General features: G+C 32.8%; 1 protein-coding gene across 2 annotated transcripts; it reads right to left on the reverse strand.

Annotated features, from left to right (window-relative positions):
* Positions 1-1,870: 1,870 nt before the first annotated feature.
* LOC110464236 (phosphatidate cytidylyltransferase 2-like) lies at positions 1,871-22,117 on the reverse strand. Of its 2 annotated transcripts, XM_021519340.1 has the most exons (11): positions 21,977-22,117; positions 18,884-19,041; positions 15,341-15,437; positions 11,279-11,455; positions 10,745-10,864; positions 10,421-10,503; positions 7,528-7,684; positions 6,748-6,900; positions 6,217-6,351; positions 5,690-5,793; positions 1,871-5,022 (listed from the first exon to the last, which is right to left on the reverse strand). In XM_021519340.1, the coding sequence occupies exons 1-11, from the start codon at positions 22,028-22,030 to the stop codon at positions 4,884-4,886; spliced, it is 1,377 nt and encodes a 458-aa protein (XP_021375015.1). In that variant the 5' UTR covers positions 22,031-22,117; the 3' UTR covers positions 1,871-4,883. The 2 variants fall into 2 exon arrangements, with proteins under 2 accessions (XP_021375015.1, XP_021375016.1); XM_021519341.1 differs by lacking the exons at positions 15,341-15,437; positions 18,884-19,041; positions 21,977-22,117 and adding an exon at positions 14,371-14,718.
* Positions 22,118-25,431: the final 3,314 nt, after the last annotated feature.

Consider the following 25,431-nt stretch of genomic DNA (forward strand, 5'->3'; position numbering starts at 1 on the left):
TAGAGGAATTCACTGTGTCAGTCAATACTAGAGGAATTCACTGTGTCAGTCAATATTAGAGGAATTCACTGTGTCAGTCAATACTGGAGGAATTCACTGTGTCAGTCAATACTAGAGAATTTTTTAGTGTCAGTCAATACTAGAGGAATTCACTGTGTCAGTCAATATTAGAGGAATTCACTGTGTCAGTCAATACTAGAGGAATCTATAGTGCTGGTCAATACTACAGGAATTAACAGTGTCAGTCAATACTAGAAGAATCTATAGTGATGGTCAATACTAGAGAATTTTTTAGTGTTGGTCAATATTAGAGGAATTCACTGTGTCAGTCAATACTGGAGGAATTCACTGTGTCAGTCAATACTAGAGGAATTCACTGTGTCAGTCAATGATAGAGGAATTCACTGTGTCAGTCAATATTAGAGGAATTCACTGTGTCAGTCAATACTAGAGGAATTCACTGTGTCAGTCAATACTAGAGGAATTCACTGTGTCAGTCAATACTAGAGGAATTCACTGTGTCAGTCAATACTAGAGGAATTCACTGTGTCAGTCAATACTAGAGGAATTCACTGTGTCAGTCAATACTAGAGGAATTCACTGTGTCAGTCAATACTAGAGGAATTCACTGTGTCAGTCAATACTAGAGGAATTCACTGTGTCAGTCAATACTAGAGGAATTCACTGTGTCAGTCAATACTAGAGGAATTCACTGTGTCAGTCAATACTAGAGGAATTCACTGTGTCAGTCAATACTAGAGGAATTCACTGTGTCAGTCAATACTAGAGGAATTTATTTATAGTGTTTGTCAATACTGGAGGAAGTTACAGTGTCTATCAATAGTAGAGACATTTTCTGTGTAAATCAATACTAGAGGAATTTACAGTGTCTTTTTTTAATACAGTACTACAAGCATTTACAGGGTCAATTAATTATTGAGGAATGTACAAGGTCAATCAACACTAGAGGCAACAATTTCTGTCAACACTACAGGCAGTTAGTATCAATGAATACTAGAAACACTTACAGTCTATTTACTATGCCAGGTAGGTACCAAAAAGGTGTATAAGTCACAGGAATATATATGGATTTTTTCAAGGAGTCGTTGATTGACATACATGCTGTGTACAAGGTATTCCACACTTTAACTGAACCACTTAAATATTTTATATAAAGACAAGCCTTATACTGACAAGTGTATAATACACCTAACAATAACTTCAACAATGATAAAATCTACCTCTCATAAGATGCTTACACATATAACATTATATATAAGATATATTTTCTAAATTAGAGTAAATCTTCATCGCCTGGAAAATTAAAGACTAGATAATATCTCTTTGTTTGTATATAGTTAACATGTTGTCTGTTTGGTTAGTAGATGCTGAATGTCATGTCAGCTTTGTGTCATGTGAATATAATTTGCTTTTGATGGCAGTGCTGCATATGTAGCTTAAACACCTGGGCAAGAGGTTGAACATGTAGTAAGCCTATTACTCTCTCAATCCAAAACTACTGCAGCCAATACTACACTTTTCATCTAGGGTGAAAACCACCTAGTGTAGTATATTGTATGTTACATGATACCAAAGCCTGCGAATGGCAAAGCTTTATCATGTAGTTTACAATTCTCTTTCCTTAAATGGACTTTTTTAAACATACAGTAAATTGTAATTAAGCAATAGAATCTCGTATTTTGAAGTGCATGTAGTTCTATATACGTTTCTTCTCTCCTTTTGTCTATAGGACTAGTGCTTATAGTCTTGTCAACAGTGAATGTATTGTGTAGTAACTTTTGATTAAAACTTCAAATTCAGTTTTGAGGGTGTCGTTTGACCTATTTACAAAACTAGTACACAGTATATTGATACTTAAAGCATATCATTCTTTTTCAAGTTTTAATCACAAATTTCTATCCAATTTTGAATGCATTAGAATCTGAAACAAATTCTACACCACAAGCAAAACTGATAATTATTTCATGATTAAATTTGTTGATACTGACACGAAAATGTATGAGGTGCATTTGTGAGTGTACATTATCTTTTCGGATACAAAAATAAGACTGCATACCAGGTAAATGAAACCAATGATAGACATATAAATGGTAATAACTTGACAAGAACAGTGTCACACAGTGGATGATGGAGAAATGAACAACAAAACCATAGTAACTACGAGACAATGTTGGACTGTGTTTATATAATCTTTTAGCTTACTGCTTTATAATTCAGTTAATTACGTATCAAACCCCTGGTATTTCTCAACATACATACAAGTCATACATACTATTGCAAACATACATCCAAGTCATACATATTATTGTAAACATACATACGAGTCATACATACTATTGTAAACATAGATACGAGTCATACATACTATTGTAAACATACATACAAGTCATACATATTATTGTAAACATACATACGAGTCATACATACATTACACAACAGTATTACAAACATACTTTAAAATACACAGCATATATAAATTTACTATTGCAAACATACATATGAGTTGTATGTGAGTTCATACAAGTTCTATATTTATAGGTGCATACAATAATACCATACCTACATAAACCGACTGCATTGTCTGCTAGATAGCCAAACTACTCTGTAGTTAAGCGGACGTACCCAATCACATAACAAACAATTAACACACTAATGAAACACACAAGTAGTACACATATATATACTATTGTAAACATACATTCGAGTCATACATACATTATTAGATTATTTAAACATATAAATCATACATTCAACAAATCAAATAGCCCATCTATAACCCAACCTAAAAATGTATGTCCTTATTCAAACTATTCCTGTATGTGAAGTGTTAAAATAAAATCTTCACAAGAATAAAAATGGTTACAATATGTATTCAAAACTAGCAAAACAAAAAATAGCCATGAATTTTACCAAATTACAAAAGTGTGTATCCATGATGTAGATTTTGACTGCTGGATAACAAGAGATGATGACAGAAAAATAAAGTCAGTGCATTCCAGTTTTAGAACCATCTATTCAGATAAGACATAAACAATAATTTTCAATTTAATATGCATACATGAACATGTATATGAATATGTCATAATAGTGTACAAATAGAAATTTCATTTCAATTTTCCAATTTTGGCACCATCCAGGACATGACAAAATAATTACCAACGGAATATGTATATATGAATATGTATAAATATGTAATGCATATGAATATGTATACATGAATAACACATTAACATATATATAAATAGGTATACATGCATATGTTGATCAGACAATGTATATTGTATTGCACTTTAAATTTGTGGGGTAAAAATTGTTTTGATTTTGTTCCTGGAACCAAATTAACAGAGGTTTAAACTTTTTTCGATTTTGTTACTGAAATAATTATACAGGGGTTTAAATTTCATGTGACACCACCAACAGTTGATAGTTTTACTATTTATCAGAAAGGCTACTTACTCTTTTGAGGGGTTTATGATTTCGCATTTTTAAGCTGCAAATATAGCAAAACAATAAACACCTACAAAAAAACAACAACACAATATTGATATACAGATTACATTAAAGAATGTCTCACAGCAACATGATTTTGAAAGCCTAAAGGAAGTGATACAAAAAAGTGCTGGAAATATCTCTACACCAGATATTTCTTTACATTTCTGTACACCAGATATTTCTGTACATTTCTGTACACCAGATATTTCTGTACATTTCTGTACACCAGATATTTCTGTAAACCAGATATTTCTGCAAGCTGAGGTCAAACAAGAAACATACAAAGCCCCATCATGCCAATAGTGATGTAGATATGACATTGTACATTACCCTACACTCACCAGTAAACATGCACCCTAGCAGACATCTGAGTTTAACATGGCTGTTGCCTGTCAATCTCGTATACCTGGGAATTCACTTGTATTCCATACTGATCATCACAGCTGAATCTGTGGGTCAGAAAGACTGCAGTTTGCTTGTTGAAAAGTTTTTTAAAACATTTTCATAAGAGAAAGTTTGAATTTGGGTTTAAAATAAACAACAATCATAATACCAGTAACCCAATTTTTATGTCACAGACACTGAAACATTTTATACTGGTTTAATAATGATTGAAGTTTGGGCATTATGTTTACTGCCGACATGTTCTTAGCAAGTTGTTAAGATTAAACTGTTATTCTTACTTATATTATATAATCTGTTTTATCAATTTTGTTTTGTATATTTAATATACTGATCACCAGCCCAGTATCGGAGTCACACCTACCAGAGTAAGGGATTGGACAGAGGTGTAACACACACAGACAATAAGAGGTAAGAGATCAACAAGAATGGTATATCGTTATAAAAGATACATGTCCACAACATAACTATTACATCTGTACATCACACTCCCACTGACATCTAGCAGCCTTTTAAGCCTTATACAGCGAACCTCGTGAAACAAAATAAAGAATTAGAAGGAATAATGTTTCAGAATATTGAAACCACAGTCTTTAGTGACTAATTAGTTTCTTACATATATCACCACCTGGAAAGTTCCCAGAGAACTAGAGTTCAGATCAACGAGCTGTCACTGTATTGTCACTAAAGAGTAAAAGTAAATCTTATCAAAGAAAGGTAAAATTGAGAAACCCACTAAATGGCCTATTTTAAATATTTATTACATGTTCTAGCCACAGACTTAGAAAAAGATAAACACACATTTTTTCACTCCACTTTCATTCAACAGAAATAAAACTTGAAACAGGAAAATGTTCGTAAAATATTCCACACAAAATATTGCATTTCTATTCAAATGTCCATTAAAATTGTGTAATAAATTAAAAGAAAAATTCAAATAAAATTCCTAACAGTGGTAAATGAACCTGCTAAGACGGCATGGTTACATTTCCCAACTGTAACAGCCCGCGGGAAAGGAGTTTGTCACGTAACATGTGGAAAACATGTACTTGTTCTTCTGAGGTGAGGAGGAGTACGTTCTGTATGATCTTCTGTGGATTTGGTGCTCTGTAAAACAATAGAATTAGAAACAAATAGGTCAGAGATTCTGTCTTACAACTATTATGAAATACATAGATGCTTTAATAAATGATTACCCGCTATGTGTACTTAGTTTATTATAATCAGTCAAGAATTGTAGTAGCAGAAGTAGGCCACACAGACAGACAGGTGGACACCAAGATTCCAGTTTATCCCCACAGAAAGTGTCAAGACGATGTGTGTTAAGATTTTAAGACTCACTGCTTCTACATTTCTTTAACATTTTAAATAAAACCTTGTACACATGAGCATTACCATATTAAAGAAGTTGTGCACCTCAACTTGGATTCATTTATTTTGACAATTTTCCCCCTCAGGCTCTGTACCTTCTCATTTTTACTCAAATGTATTATATTAACAATTGACAGGGCTATGACCCTCTTTATGGCCAAACTATGCACACAACATCATTATACTGGACATGTACCTGTTTTTTAGGTCACCTGAGCTTTGATCAAGTGACCTATTCTGATCGCTTTCTGTCTGTCATCGTGCGTAAACTTTTTTTCTAATTCACATGTGCACTTACTCTATTTCAAACATTTTTATGGGGTAGCAGGGGTTATTATCTTAGCCCGTGAAAAACAGTTCTTGTCGAATTTTCAATAAAGAGAGAGAGATGGTTTTGACTTACCTGATAAAACTTGTGTAGTAGACATGTACAAATGTGGCCATTAGGAACTGACAATCAAATCTATCCATGATGCCTCCATGTCCGGGAATAGTGTCACCAAAATCCTGTAACATACAATCACAGACTTACAACAACTGACCACTTAACATCACTGTCAAAATAAGAAATAATAAAAAGGAGAAAGGTGGACAGGAAAAAATATCGGGTATTAAAAATTGAAATACAGCAGTTTTGGGGGAAGTCTAAGCTGGATGAGATTATCTTCCTTAATCAGTTATCACCTGACCTGCAAGCAGCAAGCTAGTGGCATTCTCAGATGCAAGTTGTGAAAATAAATATATTCAGTTCAGATGTTGCTGGCAGAACAACACTGTGTGTCATTTTTCATACCATCTAACTGATACAATGGGAAAAACAACATAAGAACAGTGTTCTTGACACACGAGCAATGCCATTACACTTCTATCAAAATTTACACTCCAGAACACTCTTTTATTTACCAAAGACAAAAAGTAATAAAAACTTACTTTGATTTTGAAAGCTCTCTTAAATCCACTGGCAAAGAATCCACCAAATGGTCCAATGACGGAGGCAAACAGAGACAACGATATAGAGTGGAGGAGGAAAGGGTAGATCTTTATCGTTGTTTGTGGAAAACCAAACTGTTGGGAAAACAACATGTAAACAATGACAACAATACGTTTTAACAAAGTGGTTAGATAAATCATTCATACTGTCTTATAATAATCAAATTAAAGTTGATTTAAACACAGTGCTGAAATTAAATAACTCATTCTTATAATATGCAACAATGAACTGAAGTGTTATTCAGGACATCTAACAGTTTACTATGCTTTACTTCCTTTCTTCTACCAATATGTCCTTAGTTCAAGCAAATATCTTTTCATTCTGATACATGAATTCCGTCTGTCCATAACAAACTTCAACATTGGCCTATATAATTTTTGAAGCAAAAATGTGGCAAAATCTATGCAAATTCCAGTACCCTGCCCCCAACATCCCGCTTTTACAAGTGAAAAGTTCTACTGAGTACTTACAAAGGACAGGAACGTCTGTAAGGTGGCAGGAATACCAAACTCGGACACGATGAACACTGGGTGGCGTTCACATTCCATTGACATACTATCTTTGACCTCGTCGTATGAAATGGGACACACCATGGAGTCAAATTGCACCAGGACATAGGACAACTGCAATCAAAGTACAAATATCAGGTATGGAGCAAAAAATATAACTTCATAGTAGAATTAGATATCTGCATAACATTTCCTTCATTGCAAAATTCTCATTAGTTCATTTATAAATATTAACTTTATTTATGAAACAAGTTATTACAACTTATATCAATCACTCTTGTTGGCCCGTATGTTAGAGTCTTAATGTCAGAGGAAAACAGAATACCCAGAAAAAAACCCACATGGTCAGGCAGATGACCCCATACTTTTTCACGTCCAATCGAACTTACATAATTAATCAACAACTAACAGTCATTAAGCAGAAAAAATCTTGATAGGCTTAAATAATGATTTTAATTTTATTTTATAAATTTTTATGATAATTTAAAACCATAGATTTGTACATATCAATTTAAAAAACAATAACACTAAATCTAATTAACACTTAAAATATGTTTATAAATATACTAATGCTTAGATCAATATAAGATTTTCTCAAATTCATATTTTCTCAAATTCATATATCATGATGTGGAAACATTGGCTCCAATTACTAGTACACATATTGAATGTTTTCAAGTTGTACATGGTTGATAACTTCACACCACTTGAATATATAATATAGTATAACCGTGTACTTACTGCGATGCCGAAGAATACTGTAGACACAGCGCCGCCTATGAAGCCCTCCCATGTCTTCTTTGGAGAGAGTTTGATCAGTGGAGTTTTACCAAAGAAAAATCCAAACATGTAAGCCATGATGTCGTTACAGATGATCATAGATACGGGGACAAGAAGCCTGTGAACAAACAGAACATTATCATGTAGATATACTCTGGATATACTCTGTAGATATACTCTTGTAGATATACTGTGTAGATATACTCTGTAGCTATACTCTGTAGATATACTGTGTAGATATACTCTGTAGATATACTGTAGATATATTCTGTAGATATACTGTAGATATACTCTGTATATACTCTGCAGATATACTCTGTAGATATACTATGTAGCTATACTCTGTAGATATACTGTAGATATACTGTAGATATACTGTGTAGATATACTCTGTAGATATGCTCTGTAGATATACTCTGTAGCTATACTCTGTAGATATACTGTGTAGATATACTGTGTAGATATACTCTGTAGATAAACTGTAGATATACTGTGTAGATATACTGTAGATATACTGTGCAGATATACTGTAGATATACTCTGTAGATATACTGTGTAGATATACTCTGTAGCTATACTGTGTAGATATACTCTGTAGATATACTGTAGATATACTGTGTAGATATACTGTGTAGATATACTGTAGATATACTCTGTAGATATACTGTGTAGATATACTGTAGATATACTCTGGATATACTGTAGATATACTCTGTAGATATACTGTGTAGATATACTGTAGATATACTCTGTAGATATACTCTGGATATACTCTGTAGATATACTCTGTTAATATACTCTGTAGGTATACTCTGTAGATATACTCTGTAAGTTTACTCTGGATATACTCTGTAGATATACTCTGTTAATATACTCTGTAGGTATACTCTGTAGATATACTCTGTAAATATACTCTGTAGATATACTCTGTAGATATCGTCTGTAGATATACTCTGTAGGTATACTCTGTAGATATACTCTGGATATACTCTGTAGGTATACTCTGTAGATATACTCTGGATATACTCTGTAGATATACTCTTGTAGATATACTGTGTAGATATACTCTGTAGATAAACTGTAGATATACTGTGTAGATATACTGTAGATATACTCTGGATATACTGTAGATAAACTCTGTAGATATACTCTGTAGATATACTGTGTAGATATACTGTAGATATACTCTGGATATACTCTGGATATATACTCTGGATATACTCTGTAGATATCCTCTGGAATATACTCTGTAGATATACTCTGGATATACTGTAGATATACTCTGTAGATATACTGTGTAGATATACTCTGTAGATAAACTGTAGATATACTGTGTAGATATACTGTAGATATACTCTGGATATACTGTAGATAAACTCTGTAGATATACTCTGTAGATATACTGTAGATATACTCTATAGCTATACTCTGGATATACTCTGTAGATATACTCTTGTAGATATACTGTGTAGATATACTCTGTAGATATGCTCTGTAGATATACTCTGGATATATACTCTGGATATATACTCTGGATATACTCTGCAGATATCCTCTGGAATATACTCTGTAGATATACTCTGGATATACTGTAGATATACTCTGTAGATATACTGTGTAGATATACTCTGTAGATATGCTCTGTAGATATACTCTGTAGCTATACTCTGTAGATATACTGTGTAGATATACTGTAGATATACTCTGTAGATATACTCTGTAGATATACTCTGGATATATACTCTGGATATAGTAGATATATATACTCTGTAGGTATACTCTGTAGATATACTCTGTAGATATACTCTGTCGATATACTATGTAGATATACTCTGTAGCTATACTCTGTAGATATACTCTTGATATACTCTGTAGATATACTCTGTAGGTATACTCTGTAGATATACTCTGTAAGTTTACTCTGGATATACTCTGTAGATATACTCTGTTAATATACTCTGTAGGTATACTCTGTAGATATACTCTGGATATATACTCTGGATATATACTCTGGATATATACTCTGGATATATACTCTGGATATATACTCTGGATATATACTCTGGATTTACTCTGTAGGTATACTCTGTAGATATATACTGTAGATATACTCTGTAGATATACTGTAGATATACTCTATAGCTAGACTCTGGATATACTCTGTAGATATACTCTGTAGATATACTCTGTAGTTATACTCTGGATATACTCTGTAGATATACTCTGAAGATATACATCTTGCAAAACACAAAAGATTCTTATAGATATATTCTGTATAATGGCACTAAAGAACTTAACAATTGTATAATGGCACTAAAGAACTAAACAATTGTATAATGGCACAAAAGAACTAAACAATAAAAGGGACTATCAGGAACTTAAGGGGACCTCACAATGTTTTTAAATGGTTTGTAGAGAGTGTTCAAATATGTAGCAACTGTGTGTCAATGTACCTGGTATTCTAGCACTAGACAATTAAATACAGATCAGTTCCAAAACATTTGTAACAACTGGAATTTAGGGATTACAGTATAGGTTTTCCAGTCCATCAGTACTGGATATCACAAGAAGCCATGGCCATCACAAATACTTTTTTGGAAATATTTGTTTTGCAGCTGTGTTTCAGACATGCCTCAAATTCTTGAGTCATCTGAACTTCGTGTAGACTGATCTCACGAATTGGTGAGAATTCAGTGACTTTCAGTAACTTTTCTTGCTTTATTTCAGAATGTCATCAATGAACTTCTTGTATTTAAAATGCAATTTTGTTACATTACTAAATTTCAAAGTCTTGTATCTACACTTAAAACAGTAGCTAAATATTGTTTTTATGTAAAGAAAATCAGACACATACCAGACAAGTCCTTCAAAGATGTTCTGCATGATGAGGTGAGACTGTGTCACAACTATCAGGAGAGTCACATGTGTCCATCCAAACTAGAAAAAAAAGAGTCGCACAAAATTTAAATCCACTGAAATTTACTCGAAGAATATAACTTGGAACATTTGACCATGCCAAATTAAAGTGCTTTACGTTCATGCACAGTAAAATTAATTAACTATCTAAGCTGTTTATACATTAGTATTAAATTAATTATTTCAGTTAGTGAAATCAGAAATTCAGACAAGTTTTTTTAAAATTCTAAACTACTTGAAATATTTTGAATTAATTACTCACCAGTGTAAATTGTTTCAGGTAGTGTTTCTTGACTAGACTGCAGACAAAAGCCACAAAGCCTGCTATGTAGAGGGAGAAGGATATAAACCGGTGGAAGGTCACAAATGGGCGCATGAACTCCTGTAACAGTTTTTTAATGTAACACAAATCAAAACACATCATTGGTAATGACAAACTAGTAAATAATATACAAGCAAGTTTTCTTGTGATTGGTTCCTTGGCACTTGTACACTCCAGCATACTGTATATATACACAAGTGTCTATATAAAATTAATGTTCACAACTTTATTATCATACTTTTCAATTACTGTGATTAGACTTTTTGCAATTCCAATCATTCAACACTGAGAAAAGAATATGAATATACTGATGTGTGTCTAATTACACCCTTCCTAACTAAAGTCTATCATTCTGCATCAACCTACATCAATCATTCTTGCTCTCCTACTAAACCTTCATTTTTCTAATCATGACAAGTCAAGCAAGTTTTACTGTATATTCATGTATACTAATTATAACAGATAGTTACATACCGCTCGATGAAGTAGCACCCCAAAGTAGTCAATGAGACTTTCTCCATAGAAGAAGTAGTTTGAGACAAGCAGGAAGTACCAGCTGAGGGAACGGAACCAGGGCAGGTCGAACGACTTATAAACCACATATCCAATAGTAATGATCTCATGAAAGCACTTTATCTGGATGGCAAAAATCTGAAACAGAAAAAATCAATCCTTTCAAAAATCTGTTATGATATGACTTTAAAAGTGATTTCAAATATACATACATGTACAACCATCATTAAATCAACAAGTACATTTGTATCTGTTTCCTGTAATATGCAAATTAGGATTTGGCATAGAGGTCATTTTTTTCAGTTGATGAATTAAACTTTACAGTATACGTAATGTTCAAATAATTATAGTGTTAGTATTGTTCTGAATAGCATATATCCAAAAAATCGGTTTGTAATGCTTTGAGCTAGGGGTTTCTAAAATGTTTTTATTATAATTTATAATCTGCTTGTTAGATACAAGTAAATTGACGGAGTGAAGCTCCGAAATTTTTGGATATCAATAAATCATTTGGAGATCAATAAATCATTTGGAGATCAATAAATCATTTGGAGATCAATAATTCATTTGGAGATCAATAATTCATTTCATTTGGAGATCAATAATTCATTAAGTTAAGAGGTCAAACATGTTCATATTCCAAGATTATATATCACTGTCATGGTCAGAGGTTATTACAAAAAGTGAAATACATGTACGTTACAAATTTATTACTGACCATCAATGTCAAAGTCATAGGCACTGATATACAATTGCAAAGTCAGGTACATTAATGTCAACTTGTTTTCCCGTTGAACCAGAATCAATCATTGCTACATCACTACACAATTCAATCATATAATTATATAAGTTATCATAAAATGTCAAAGGATTCATCAAAATACTATTTCATCAAAATACTTTTCAAAGACGTCTTCTAATAACTTAATTGTAATGTAATGCCATAGTACATGACAAAGATTTTTTTCATTATGAATCATTTTACTATACATATATTTTACAGACAATAATTCCACAGAAGTAAATATGTTGCCTTCCTCAGCTTAGGTGGGATGATGGTGGATTGCTATAAATCCATGATGAAGGATTAAATGTTATATATTTCCTCTTGTGCTATTGTAAGTTTATTAGTTTCATTGAGATCTGATGACTCTTTCAGAAAATGTCATTCAGAACATTAGCCCATCAGATCACAACAGCTTCATTAAAACAATAAACTCAGGCTTGTCAGAGTCTTCTACTATACCAAACAAGTTTTGTGAAATCTGAAAATGCATAAGATACAGTTCATAAGCCATCACCCTATCAGATTGAAGTTGTCTCATTAAATATTTGTAACTTTAGCGGAGCATCAAACCTGAGTGATGGACATTATTGGTGAAAGCATATACATGGGTAATAAGTTTCATTAAAATCCAATACCTTCCAATTCATTCGAAAGATATATCATCCAGAAAACCATTATATCAATGCACAAATATGGCCAAGCATCAAACAGAATTTGAGCAAGGCAATTTCATCAAAACCATATCATTTTTCAAAAGGTTTTCATTAAATATACAGAAACAGAGATACATTATTTTGGTATGAAAATCTTTAATTTAGTTTGTTATTGTATTGTTACCTGAACTGCATATTATAGTTATCAGTAAATATTATCCTGTACATAGTACAGAGTGTGAACTTGAAGTGCACGATAAATAATACTGATAACCCAGTGTATACAATATACCCCACAGGTATTAGATATCAGTACAGGGTAAGTGTGTCTCTGTTGAATGGTAATGACCTACAGGTAACAGTGACCCAAGGGTAGACATAGTACGTGTGGGCGATGATCAGGTCACACCGACTACTGTGACAACACGTTATATAAGGTTATCTCTACCCAATATATCTCCTACTCTAATACACAACACAAACATGGTTACCTAGCCACAACAATCCAGGGGTTTGCTATGTAATGTACACACAGATGGTAGTCATACTGTTACACAATATTTTTCATCATTGTGATAACAAAATATTTTGGAAGATAAATAATACTGTTTAAAAATTTGAAGCAATTTGAGATTTCAGGATTTCCTTCGAATTATTTCAATTTAACAAACTCTCAGCAGACTACTTTAAATGTAGGACCTTTCCACCATGTGTATAAAAACACATAATACTTAACCATACTCATACATGTAATGACATAAATGAGTTATAATATACTGTATTGACACATGCATAGCCTCATGGAAAATGATCAGTATGTTTATTCAGCATCATGTACTACATTCCATTCAAGAGAATTTGACAACCGAAATCTCATTTCCCTATAATTTAGGTTGAATTTGAAATTTGTATCTTCTTTTCCTCTGGACATTATCTTCATTAAAGTTGAACACATATTTCTCAAGTCGTTGATAGAGGCTATAACTTTTTAGACACTATTTTCCCGAAAAACTAGCTGTGAGTATAAGAACCAGTAAAACTTGAAAAACTCGGGGAACGTTCATGGGTAATCTCCAGAATGACAAGTGGCGTAGACTCAGTGGCTAATCGGGATCTATTGAACTCTTTAAATATTATAAACTAGCAAGCATAAACATATGGCAGTCTGGCAAAGGGATAGACTGATGGCAGTCTGGCAAAGGGATAAACATATGGCAGTCTGGCAAAGGGATAAACATATGGCAGCCTGGCAAAGGGATAGACATGTGGCAGTCTGGCAAAGGGATAGACATATGGCAGTCTGGCAAAGGGATAAACATATGGCAGCCTGGCAAAGGGATAGACATATGGCAGCCTGGCAAAGGGATAGACATATGGCAGTCTTGTAAAGGAATAGAAAAATGAGAGTCTGACAAAGGGATAGAAAAATGATTGTCTGTTAAACGAATACACATTTCAGTCTAGAAAGGAGACAGACAAATGTAAAGTCTGGTAAAAAGGCAGACATTTGACGGTCAGGCAAAAGTATGAAACAATGTTAAAAAGCAAATTGAGCACTCTCTCTTTAATTGCAGAGAGTCAATAAAACAGATACATGTGAAGATAAATCTCACCTGAGCATGTAAGAGAAACATGCAGTATGCCACACTGATGTCTACAGAACATGTGACACATAGTGTAGGGGGAAGTACAAACTTGTCATCCATCCTTAATAGTAATTGTTTATATCTATATTGCCCAATAGTATATAAATATAGCACTCTATCCTATATACTGTAATAGTATATCCACAACACAGGATCAAAGTATATGATCCATACTATCTATGGTCAGGTAAATCCCACACTGCTTCAGTATGTGAACTATCACTATGCTACGGTACAGTCTGCCGAGACTAGAGGTATAACTGTCCAGGAAGCAGTATCCTGACACACCTGAGGGTACATACTGATCAGTCACATGCTCAATCATATACCCTACCTACTACATCCCCACCCATCTATCAAACATAGGAATACCCACAAGATGGCCTACAACACATAAATCTATGTAGTACCCTCGGGAAAAATTTACCAGGAACTATAGATTCTGTGTAAGATACACTCACAGTATTATAATATATTACAAGTACTGTTGCTTCTCTTTTCAACAAGGCATATGTAATAAGGAAGTCAATAGCCTCTGCATGGTTTTCAACATCAAGCAATACTAACATTATGAGGTAGTGTTCCAAACAGGCAGAGGTTATTGAGTTTAATTAGCTTAAACAAGGTTCAGGACTGAGTAACAGCATCAATATATAGGTCTCATCTTCAGATTAATCAGATGATGTTATACCTTTGGTTTCTGTTTTATTGTGTAACCAATATAATAGCTACTAGGCTAGGAAGTTCAAAGGACATTTTTGGGAAAAAGAAATTGCTATCACAAACAAAATAAGGAATATAGTGTTTATTTGATACATATATGTATTTGAAATGTGAATTCAGTTACAAATTCAGATTTGATCGAAATTTTGTCTTCACAACCCTCATATGAATTAGTAGAAATAAAATAGTGTACAATGAAATCAAGACAACTTACCACAACAACCAAAGCCAGTGGGCCAAGGTAGATCATAAACCCGAAGCCTAATATCATCACCCAGGAGAAGATTCCACGCACCACCCAGTTCCTCCATCTTAACAACAAAGAATTATGTAGTTTAATTACACAAATTAGGTATGTTTAAATATCATACCGACCTAATGACGGTGTCGCTGGGGATTCTAAACATACACATTTTTAATGTCCATCTCCATGACAAAATCACAGATTTTTTCCAATTCCTGATTTTAACATTTCGGAAGTTCTCTCAACACTTCCTCCACAAACAAAAATCGAGCTGTTATCATGATCAGCCATTAAACAAAAACAAAGTTGACTTGGAACATTATATATTGATACAGTGATCTATTATTTTTTTCAGAATGACATCTCTTTTCATTTATGGCAAATTAACTGCAGAGTTAACTTTGGAGTGCATGCATGGGATAAAGAAAAACATTCGTTTCTCTGCCACAGACAGAAATAGTCAAAATATAAGTTGGGTTCAATGAAGAAAAATATTTCTAAATAAAAGCACCCTAATTAGGTAAGATACTGCATGTGAAATATAAAACAATCACTTCTTGAGTTTAATCACCAACAAGCTCAACCTTCAAAATTCATGAAACATTTATTACCATTCACCAATCATTTGAAATGTTAAACTTTTACATGTTCAATGATCTGAAGTGGCCCAAAAACCTATAACAAGTACAAAATATGTTCACGAGATAGTTCAAGGGTTAATTGAACTTTTGAAACTACCATCATTTTTTCCCCCCATAGGAAGGCAAAAAACAAATTCCAAAATAAAAAATCTACTTGTAAAGATTTTAATGTTTACAAAAACAGTAGTATCAGGGTATCTAAATCTGTACCTAGTGAACTTTAGTGCAGTGTGTATAGTCGCAATCTTATATCCACGTGACAAGCACCCAGTCAAGCCAACTTTGGCTTACATGTCATTTGTTATCTGTTAAGGTTTCAATTTTTCCTGTACTAACTTGTGTACGTTAGGTTATAGTGCTCCCGAAGGTTATTTAAGAATGCTTGTGTGTGAATGCTTGTGTGTGGGTTGGGGATAATAATGGTTCAAATTAGAATCTATAATGTACAAAAGTTGTCTGGGTCTAATTTTATAATCCGTAAAGAAATTAAAATCTGCCATCTAAATACTGTATGTAAATGTTTCAATGATAATCTTATTTCAGCAATTTTCACGCATTAACGATTAAGTATTGCACTTAATAATATATTATGCTAATTCAAGCTTTATATAATGCAGATGCCATAACTCAACAACACATTAATGTTAAAAAATGGCAATGTGCTGAAATTGAAGTATTTTAAATAACTATATTTATAGTTTAATTTGAATAACTAATACATGTACACAGGTAGTTTGACTTATCAGATGGTATTTTACAATAATGCTAACCATAACAAATAGCAATCTTTAAATGTATCATTATTAATTACTTTACACAATCAATATGTATGTCAGTATACTTATAAAGATAATGTCCAGCTGATTTTAGTGATTTTCAAGCTTCATTATAATGCTTTCATTGTTGCTTCTACATAATTTATTTTAAAATTGCCTAATAATTTAATCAAACACAATTTATTCCTGTGAATAAAGCCTTAAAAGGGCAAGTATTTCCTCCAAAAATGGGAAAAAATATTAACCAGGGTGATGTGTACCTTCACAGACAACCCTGGGTTAGTTATGCTGCAGTACTGAGTGATACATGTACAGCCACGCTACTTCCAGTGGAACACTTGTTCCTTCCTATGTGAGGAAATGAATCATGACCATGTTTGTTTGTTTGAGTGGTTTTACGTCCGCTTCACTACCGGGAGTTTGGTTATCCAACAGACAAACATTTTTTTTAGTTTTTATAGGTATTGTCAATAATTGTCATAAGAAAATCACTACAAATTTGCTGCTATCGTATATCAATGAAACCTCCAAAGAGTTAATCGCTCTTTATTTTTACCAAATCATTGTGATTCACACGTACATTTCCACATATCGTTGACCGCTGCCCCAGGGTACAGTTCACCCTCATTAAAAGTTTCATTCATGGTGGTGAAGACCATGCATAAATATATGTTTGCATAAAGTGCTTTAGAGTGGCTTATGTTAGCTAGATAGGGCGCTATATCAAATGTTGTATATTTATTTATTTTTTATTGCATGTGTACATCATTATTATGCTGGTGCCCAACAGTCTATAAGGAGGTGTGACGGATGATATTGTTACTGTGACAGGTCAAATATTTTAACTCCAGGGAATTGTCACCATAATGTATCATATTAATATAGATTTAAATTGAGGTAGTTCACTTGATTAGCAATCAACAGCTTTACAGATACTTTCAATTTTTATGAAAGAAAAATTTATGTTTATTTTTTTCTAACTATTCTAAAAGTGTCAACAACCTTTAATGTTTAAAACATGGAGCAATCTTAGTGGCAAATAATTTTTATTTACAAAAATCACTCAATTTTAAACTCCCGATTTTTTTAAAATCACATTGTTTATTAATACCAATTATTTTTCCCAATTCATCAATAAAACTACTGTATGTAGGAGCTCACATAAATATTTCCTACTTAGTTATTGACATTGAGAACCTGAAACTGATACACAGTACATCATTTGGTGACTCATAATTCATACAATGATTTTTCATCAAATAATGTTAAGAGGTTTATAATTCATGGCCCTCATAAATGTTGCTGTAATTTGACTACTGACTCCAGCAATGACAAAGAAGTTTGTGGTATGCATGTGTATGTATAGGGATTAATCTAGAATTATTTCACTTCTAAAACTGGGTGGGTAAACTAGCCATTGCATCCCCCAATGATTGTGTTATCCCTTTTGAATAAAGGACCCATTCCCCATCATCCCAGTATGCTAATGGCCAAATATCATCATTCTGGCCTTTTGGTTATTCAGAAGTAGTTGATTGAAAGATTTTTTTTAAGATAATTGACCCCTGTGACTTTGTTTATAAGTCATTCATTTGAACAAACTTGGTAGCCCTTCATTCCAGCATGCTATTGACCAAATATCATCATCCTGGACCTTCTAGATCTGGTTATTCAGAAGCAGTTGTTAATTGTTTTTGTACACATTTGACCCCATGAGACCTTGAAGATGGGCAAAGTTCTCATCATTTGAACAAACTTGATAGTCCTTTATCCTCGGCCAGCATACTACTGGCCAAATATCATCACCCTAGGCCTCTTGGTTATTCAGAAGAAGTAATTTAAAGTAAAAAAGTTGACTTCGAACGGACAACACACCTCGGCATAATTATAAACTCACAAGGCCCTACGGGCCAGCCTGCCAAGTGAGATTAAAATTATCTTTCAGAGCCAGAGGGCAAACATTTGGTCAGATCAAAATATCAGTATAACGTTTACAGTATGCCTTCTACAACCGTGACTCTACCAACACAATCGAATGTCACTGTCCTGGTGAGCTGGTAAAGTGAGACTTCACTGTATTTGGAGTAAATATGTACCTTGGAGAAAGGTCTTTGAGGGCTGAGTCGAGGGCACCTGTTGTCTTGTCGGAAGCCTGAGGGAGGGAAGAAGTATCTGCCACCTCCCCTACACCTAACATGTCTTCATCTTCATCCTCACTGATGGGGGGTTTAGGAACATTCTGTCTGGGCTGGTTCTAAACACACAAGTAATAAATTAATTAGCAATTAGTTCAATGTATTTAAATTTTCAATATACATGAATCAAAATACCAATCTAATTTATAAATCAAAGAATGCCTCCCAATACAGGCTAATATAGTAATACATCTAGACCATCTTAAATGAGTTTTCAATTCAGATGTTATTTATGAATGAGTCTAAGACTTTTCATGATGTCTGGCAAATTACAATCCAACCTGTGACAAGCTTCATATTCTCATAATTTTGTTTGTTTGTGTTATACGTCCTAATAACAGCTATGGTCATTTAAGGACGTGCCAGGTTTTGTAAACAGTACACATGCACGTTGTGGATAAAAGTTTATAGAGACTGTACATCTGTAGAGCAAACATGGCTGTAATGCTATACCAGAAGTATTGACCCACAGCCCAGCACAAGATTAGAGCTGGATCGACCCTACTCATGATCAGTAACATAAACTGTATAATTGGATCATGCAATGGAGAGCTTAGGAATGTAAGGCCTCACATCTAATTATTCCAACAGTTATCAGCTACAGTGTATCACAGGTGGTAAAATTTGCTATGAAGGTCATCTCTGTTAGACCTGGAGATGACAAAACTTCCCCTGGAGGGAAGGGGGGGTTGAGGACAAACCCTTTTAACGCTCATGGATTATATGTTGCAATTACCTGTGTCCAAAGGGTTATGAATCAATATATTAACAGATTTGAATTAATGGTAACTATGATATGATTTTAGTAAATTGCATTGATCAAATTCATTAATAATCAACAGAGATAGCACTAGCCATTTCAATAGTAGTGTTCCAAGTAAATCCTTAATTTATTATCACATAAAAAGATACAGTGAGAAATGGGCCAAAATATTTGGGTATTTCATCTTCTTTTCTTAACTTGATACAACAGGGTTATGCAATCATTGTTGTAATATTATTGCTGTTATGTGTATAAAACTAAGTTAGAAAGATATTTCACTCATGTGATCACAGGATTCTGGAGTGTGTTATGAAATATTTATCTGTAGACTGTAGTAACACATCAGCTATTGATTTTAATCATGACAACACATTTAGTCTGGTTATGAGCAAAATTGCATTGGGTCTAATTACCCGGTATACATAATTTATTAATGGTCTTGTTTCGCAACTGTATGTTTATAATCGAGTCTGAAATCCCAATAGTAAAGACTAAAAGGCCTAAAATGTTAGGAAATCATTGATGGTTGATTTTCACGTGAGGTAGCTAGCTTATAGGATTTAAATTGTGGTCCATCATGATCAGTTATGCATAGTTTGCTGTGTATGTCATCAATAAAAGTTTATTATACTGTATTGGTATTGCACTGCATGTATATATACACTGTCTGTACTTTAAACTGTTCTTAACTGCTGCCCCTTTAGATGTTAAACGAATCCACAAGTGTCAGATCTCTGGGATATCATAACAAGGCTCCAATGATGTTTTTACTCAAAAATCAATTTGCAACCATTAATTAATTGTGCATTGCAACTTTGAAGTAATACCAGAATTACTATACATATAACAGTACATTTCTATTCTATAAGTGATTTTGTTCATATATCAAACACATGTCTCTTCTTCTATCATGTATGCACATGTTATTGTATACATACATGATGGCCATGTCTCTTTCCTGCATTGCATGCACTTTGTACTAATGCATTGGCACATGAAATAGAATTCTTTTTTATGAAATTTGATTTTCTGAATAAATAATAGGATTATACTTACTGATGCTAAATATTTGAAATTCCATTTGAATATAACTTCTGCATTATAATAATTGTTTAAGCAAAATGTCACTATAGTTAAAGTAGAGTTTTACTGGTAATCATGCAACAACATGCTGTAATACATTATTTGTGTTAAATAACTTATCTTATTCATATCACTGTACCAACAATGCGTTTATGCCATATGGTGCAAAATATTTAAAAAGAAAAATACCTCAAAAGTATACAATTTGTTAATAAATTAATAAATTAACAAATACACCACTATTTTATAGATTTGTATTAAGTAGTAGTCATTAATAGCATTTGGTTATAATTTAAGCCAGTTACACTCCCAACTTCCTGCTTCTTTGTTGTTGTTGACTAGAACATTAAATGCCACCTACGGCATATGACACTTCATAACTACCCGACACATGAATGTTTTACAGCCTCTGGGTTTGTTTGATCTATGCTTTAAATTTCTGTATCAGTGTATGGAAACTGTTCACATGAAAACCAATTGAAGAACATGCCATGTAATGATGTATATATGCATTTGAATATATTTGAAATCAATTCATCATACTCGTGATGTAGGTAATAATACTTATTGCATAGGAAATATTCATATGAATGAACTAAGGAAAGTCCATGAACAATATGCATCTTTTATAGGCTTAAGCCTGTTGTCAAATCCTTTTGTTTTGAAAAAATAAAATAAAAAGGATTATCTTGAATTGAACCATATGCATCTTTTACTTGATATGTTCATGAAAATTACGATGCAATTATCACACCTGTTACTCGATACCAACAAGTTCTAATAAATATGATAATATATGCATGTTGCACGGCATTGGTCACAAGCCAAAACACAACAGGTCGTGACTTGGGTTAACATAATTCCGTCTATTTATAGGTATGCGCCACCCGTATACATGTTCAACAGCGTTATGTACGCCGACTGTGATGACATTGCTTCATAGAGATTACAAACAACTTTCAAAACAAACACAAGAATTCAGAACTAAATTTAGAAACGTGCGCTTGACCCAATAACATCGACTCAAAACAGACATTGTAGAGATGTTTTGGTTCTGTACTGTAGACGTACAGTAGTGTAGTGCAACTCAAACAAATGGACAACCATGTTCCAGTGCAAATAGCTGATGCATTGATATTGGTGCTCACCTTGGCAGCCTCGTCCCCTTGTTCCCGATTCGTTCGCTGTCGAAGGTCAGCCATTGATGGCTTGTGTGATAGGTCTGATACTGCCTTGATGAAAATATTGGTCGATATGATTATGTCCTCTGCTAACACTCTCGCTCAGCACGAGAGCTAAACGAGATTTAATAAGGTAGGGCCTAACAGTGGAGTCGCATACATTCCGGATTTTTCTTCATCTTTCTGGTCTTGTGCTGTAGTGCATTGTTTTGAACAGACAATTATATGTCAATAGACAAACAGTTTTCATTGTTTCTTTATTCCGTTTTAATTACGAATGTGATCCTTATCCGTGATCAGTAATTGTGGCTTGTTTTCATAATGTGGTTGTTGTCACAGGGACCTGATAATTAATAACAGCTATATTTGGACCCAAACTAATATGTTCAAAGTAATTCTCATATACTTTCATAGGCCTCTCTGACTCAAGGAGAAAATCTATCTCCGTTTTTATTCAGTCTGTACTTGAACAATAACGTTCAGGGTTTGACAAACCTTAGTACTAAATTAGAAAATAATCTACATGTATACATAAAGCTTTTTATTTTACTATATGCTGATGATACAATACTTTTCTCGGACTGTCCAGTTGACTTGCAACTACAATTAAATGTATTCAGCGAATACTGTAAACAGTGGAAGTTAAAGGTTAATATAGGAAAAACCAAATGTATAGTGTTTAGTAAAGGACGTAAAAGCAATAGAAATGTATTTTTATTTAATAATGAGGTGATAGAGTTAGTGGACAATTTTACCTATTTGGGTACGGCATTAAGTCGAACTGGTTCATTCAATGAAACGAAAAAATATAATGTTAAAAAGGCTACTATAGCAATGTATGACGTTATAAAGAAAGGTAGACTACATAATTTATCAGTTCATTGTATATATGATTTATTTGACAAGATTGTAAAACCCATACTGTTGTATGGTTGTGAAGTTTGGGGTCTTTCTGACCTTAAGGTAATTGAACGTGTACATTTAAAGTTCTATAAATTATTACTAGGGTTAAAAAAATAGCACCCCTAGTTATATGGTATATGGAGAACTAGGTACTAGTCCACTTGAAATAACAGTAAAAACAAGAATAATATCATTGGTCACAATTGACTCATTCTAAAGGAAATAAAATTAATATCATATATTGTATAAATTTCTTTGCCATCAACATAATGTTGATGATAAACCGGTTCCATATATAAGCTTTATTAAACGTATTTTAAAGTATTTACAGAAATGGCAGAGTGATGAACACTCTTCATCAAAAGCTACATGTTATAGGATTTTTAAAAATAATTGTCATTTTGAAAATTACTTAGATATTTTAAGTGATACAGATAGAGTTACATTTTGTAAATTTAAGACTACTAATCACAAATTCATTGTTGAAACCGGCAGATGGGATAATATAGAGTATAATGAAAGAAAATGTCCACACTGTAACAGTCAGCAAATTGGTGACGAATTCCATTACTTGCTTGAGTGTCCGTCTGGGTTTCGAATTTTATATATAGACAAATATATTTGGACGAGACCAAATGTAATTAAGTTTTATGAATTGATGAATACTACTAATATAAAAACACTGAAGAAACTTTGTACTTTTATTAGAATAATTAATAACAATATTTGACCTCCTCGATATAAATGTGTATATATTATGAAACAGTACTGTGTACTACCGATTACGAACACTACAATTACTATATATTATATTGTAAATATGTTTCTCTATACATTGTATTGTGAAAGAGAGTAAAGTTGAATTGAATTGAATTGAATTGAATTGAATTGACTCATGTGACAAAAAAACACCTGACGGTTAGACAAAAGCAAAAAAAAACACCAATATAAATTACAGATTTACGTACTCTTTTCTTTACCGGGTACCTATATATAATGTACCAATATACAATTCCTAAAATATCATATATACATTATTGAATGTTGAATGTAATTCGACTTTTATTTTAATTACAAAACTGGGAGGAATAAGGTCAAGATATTCTCCCTTTAGTAAATATTTAACAATTGATTTTCCCCATTTTTGTGTAAATGTCCCGTCCAATCAGGTGAACGGCTAAGATCATCAAAGTTGTTTATTATTAACGGCAATGATACATCCGACTTTTTCATTTGCAATGTCGGGGTAAAACAAGGAGAAATCTTATCGCCATTTTTGTTTTCCCTCTTTCTTAACGATCTAGAGGATTTCCTCAATCAACGTAATGTTTCTTGTTTGAATGAAGTGTATGCTCTTAGTGATCAAAATTTAGGTTTGTGCTTAAAATTGTTTATTATATTATATGCTGATGAAACAGTGTTTTTGTCAGAAACACCAGATGGCCTACAGAACGCATTGAATGAATTCCAAAATTATTGTAATATATGGAAATTAAGGATGTACTCTTCTGAGGTTTCAATCACGTTCAAGTCTCGTGTTGATCTGGTGTAACGGGTTTTTGTAATATTTAACAAATTATGATAAAGTTTATTAGCAAACACGCATCTGAAAAATATGTCAAAAAACTCGATGTCTGTTGTTTGTAGAACTTTTTTTACAAGAATTTAAAAGAAACATAAATTCGGCGGCCATTTTGAAAATGTGTATTAATGTGCCCCTATTTCTTGGGCTTTAAAAAAGGCAAAGAAATCACCTTTTTTGACACTAGATTGATCACTTAAGTTGCCATTGTGTCACCATTTTTAATTGTAGCAGGTTCAATTTTGCTGTACAACTTCATAATGTTAAATATGATAAAAATAATATGCAACAACCTGGAAAATTATACATTATTGACATATTTAGTGTAACTGAAGAACTTTTGATTTTTGACCCCGAAAAAGGTAAAAAATAACACAAATGATAATGGGACAAAAAAGAAGCACCAAAAAATGGTAAAAAAATGAGTATTTTTTATTAAAAATTAGAGGGTAGGGGTAACTAAAATTGGCTTTCTAAGTTAAAGGAATAAGATTAAGAAATTTTACTTCCATAATTAAAAAAAAAATCATCAATTCTACAAACATTCATACATATCTGATAACACACTTGGAAGAAATTGTATGAATTTGTTCCGCAAATGGTCAAGACCCAAAAAATCACCTAAAATCACATGTTTTGTTAAATTGTTGTGTTTGACCGATCATACCACAAAAACGAACACAAGGACATATGGTTTTTTTTTTGCATTTTCTACTATGCCATGAACTCCTTTTTTTGACTTCTCAGAGATGTACATCCTTAATAGTTAATTAATACACAAAAAAATAAATAATAAATTTGATTTTTGAAAAAAGAAAAAGTAAAAGAGACCATCACTTTTCGTACAATAATGAGATTTTAGAAATACAAGATTCGTACCCATATCTTGAAATAATATTTAACTACAATGGTGTATTTACAAAAGCCAAAAGTAAAC

This window comes from Mizuhopecten yessoensis, unplaced genomic scaffold (assembly GCF_002113885.1).
Source record: "Mizuhopecten yessoensis strain PY_sf001 unplaced genomic scaffold, ASM211388v2 scaffold10975, whole genome shotgun sequence".
In the NCBI taxonomy this organism is placed as follows: Eukaryota; Metazoa; Mollusca; class Bivalvia; order Pectinida; family Pectinidae; genus Mizuhopecten; species Mizuhopecten yessoensis.

What these genes read in the sequence shown, in the direction of transcription:
- LOC110464236 (XM_021519340.1), bottom strand. Translation starts at nt 22,030, where the DNA reads ATGGCTGACCTTCGACAGCGAACGAATCGGGAACAAGGGGACGAGGCT. An exon ending in CTCAAAGACCTTTCTCCAAG is followed by an intron (nt 15,438 to 18,883) that starts GTACATATTTAC and finishes TTTGTTGTTAAG; the next exon opens with ATGGAGGAACTGGGTGGTGC. An exon ending in TACAGACGTTCCTGTCCTTT is followed by an intron (nt 6,352 to 6,747) that starts GTAAGTACTCAG and finishes TTTTCCCAACAG; the next exon opens with TTTGGTTTTCCACAAACAAC.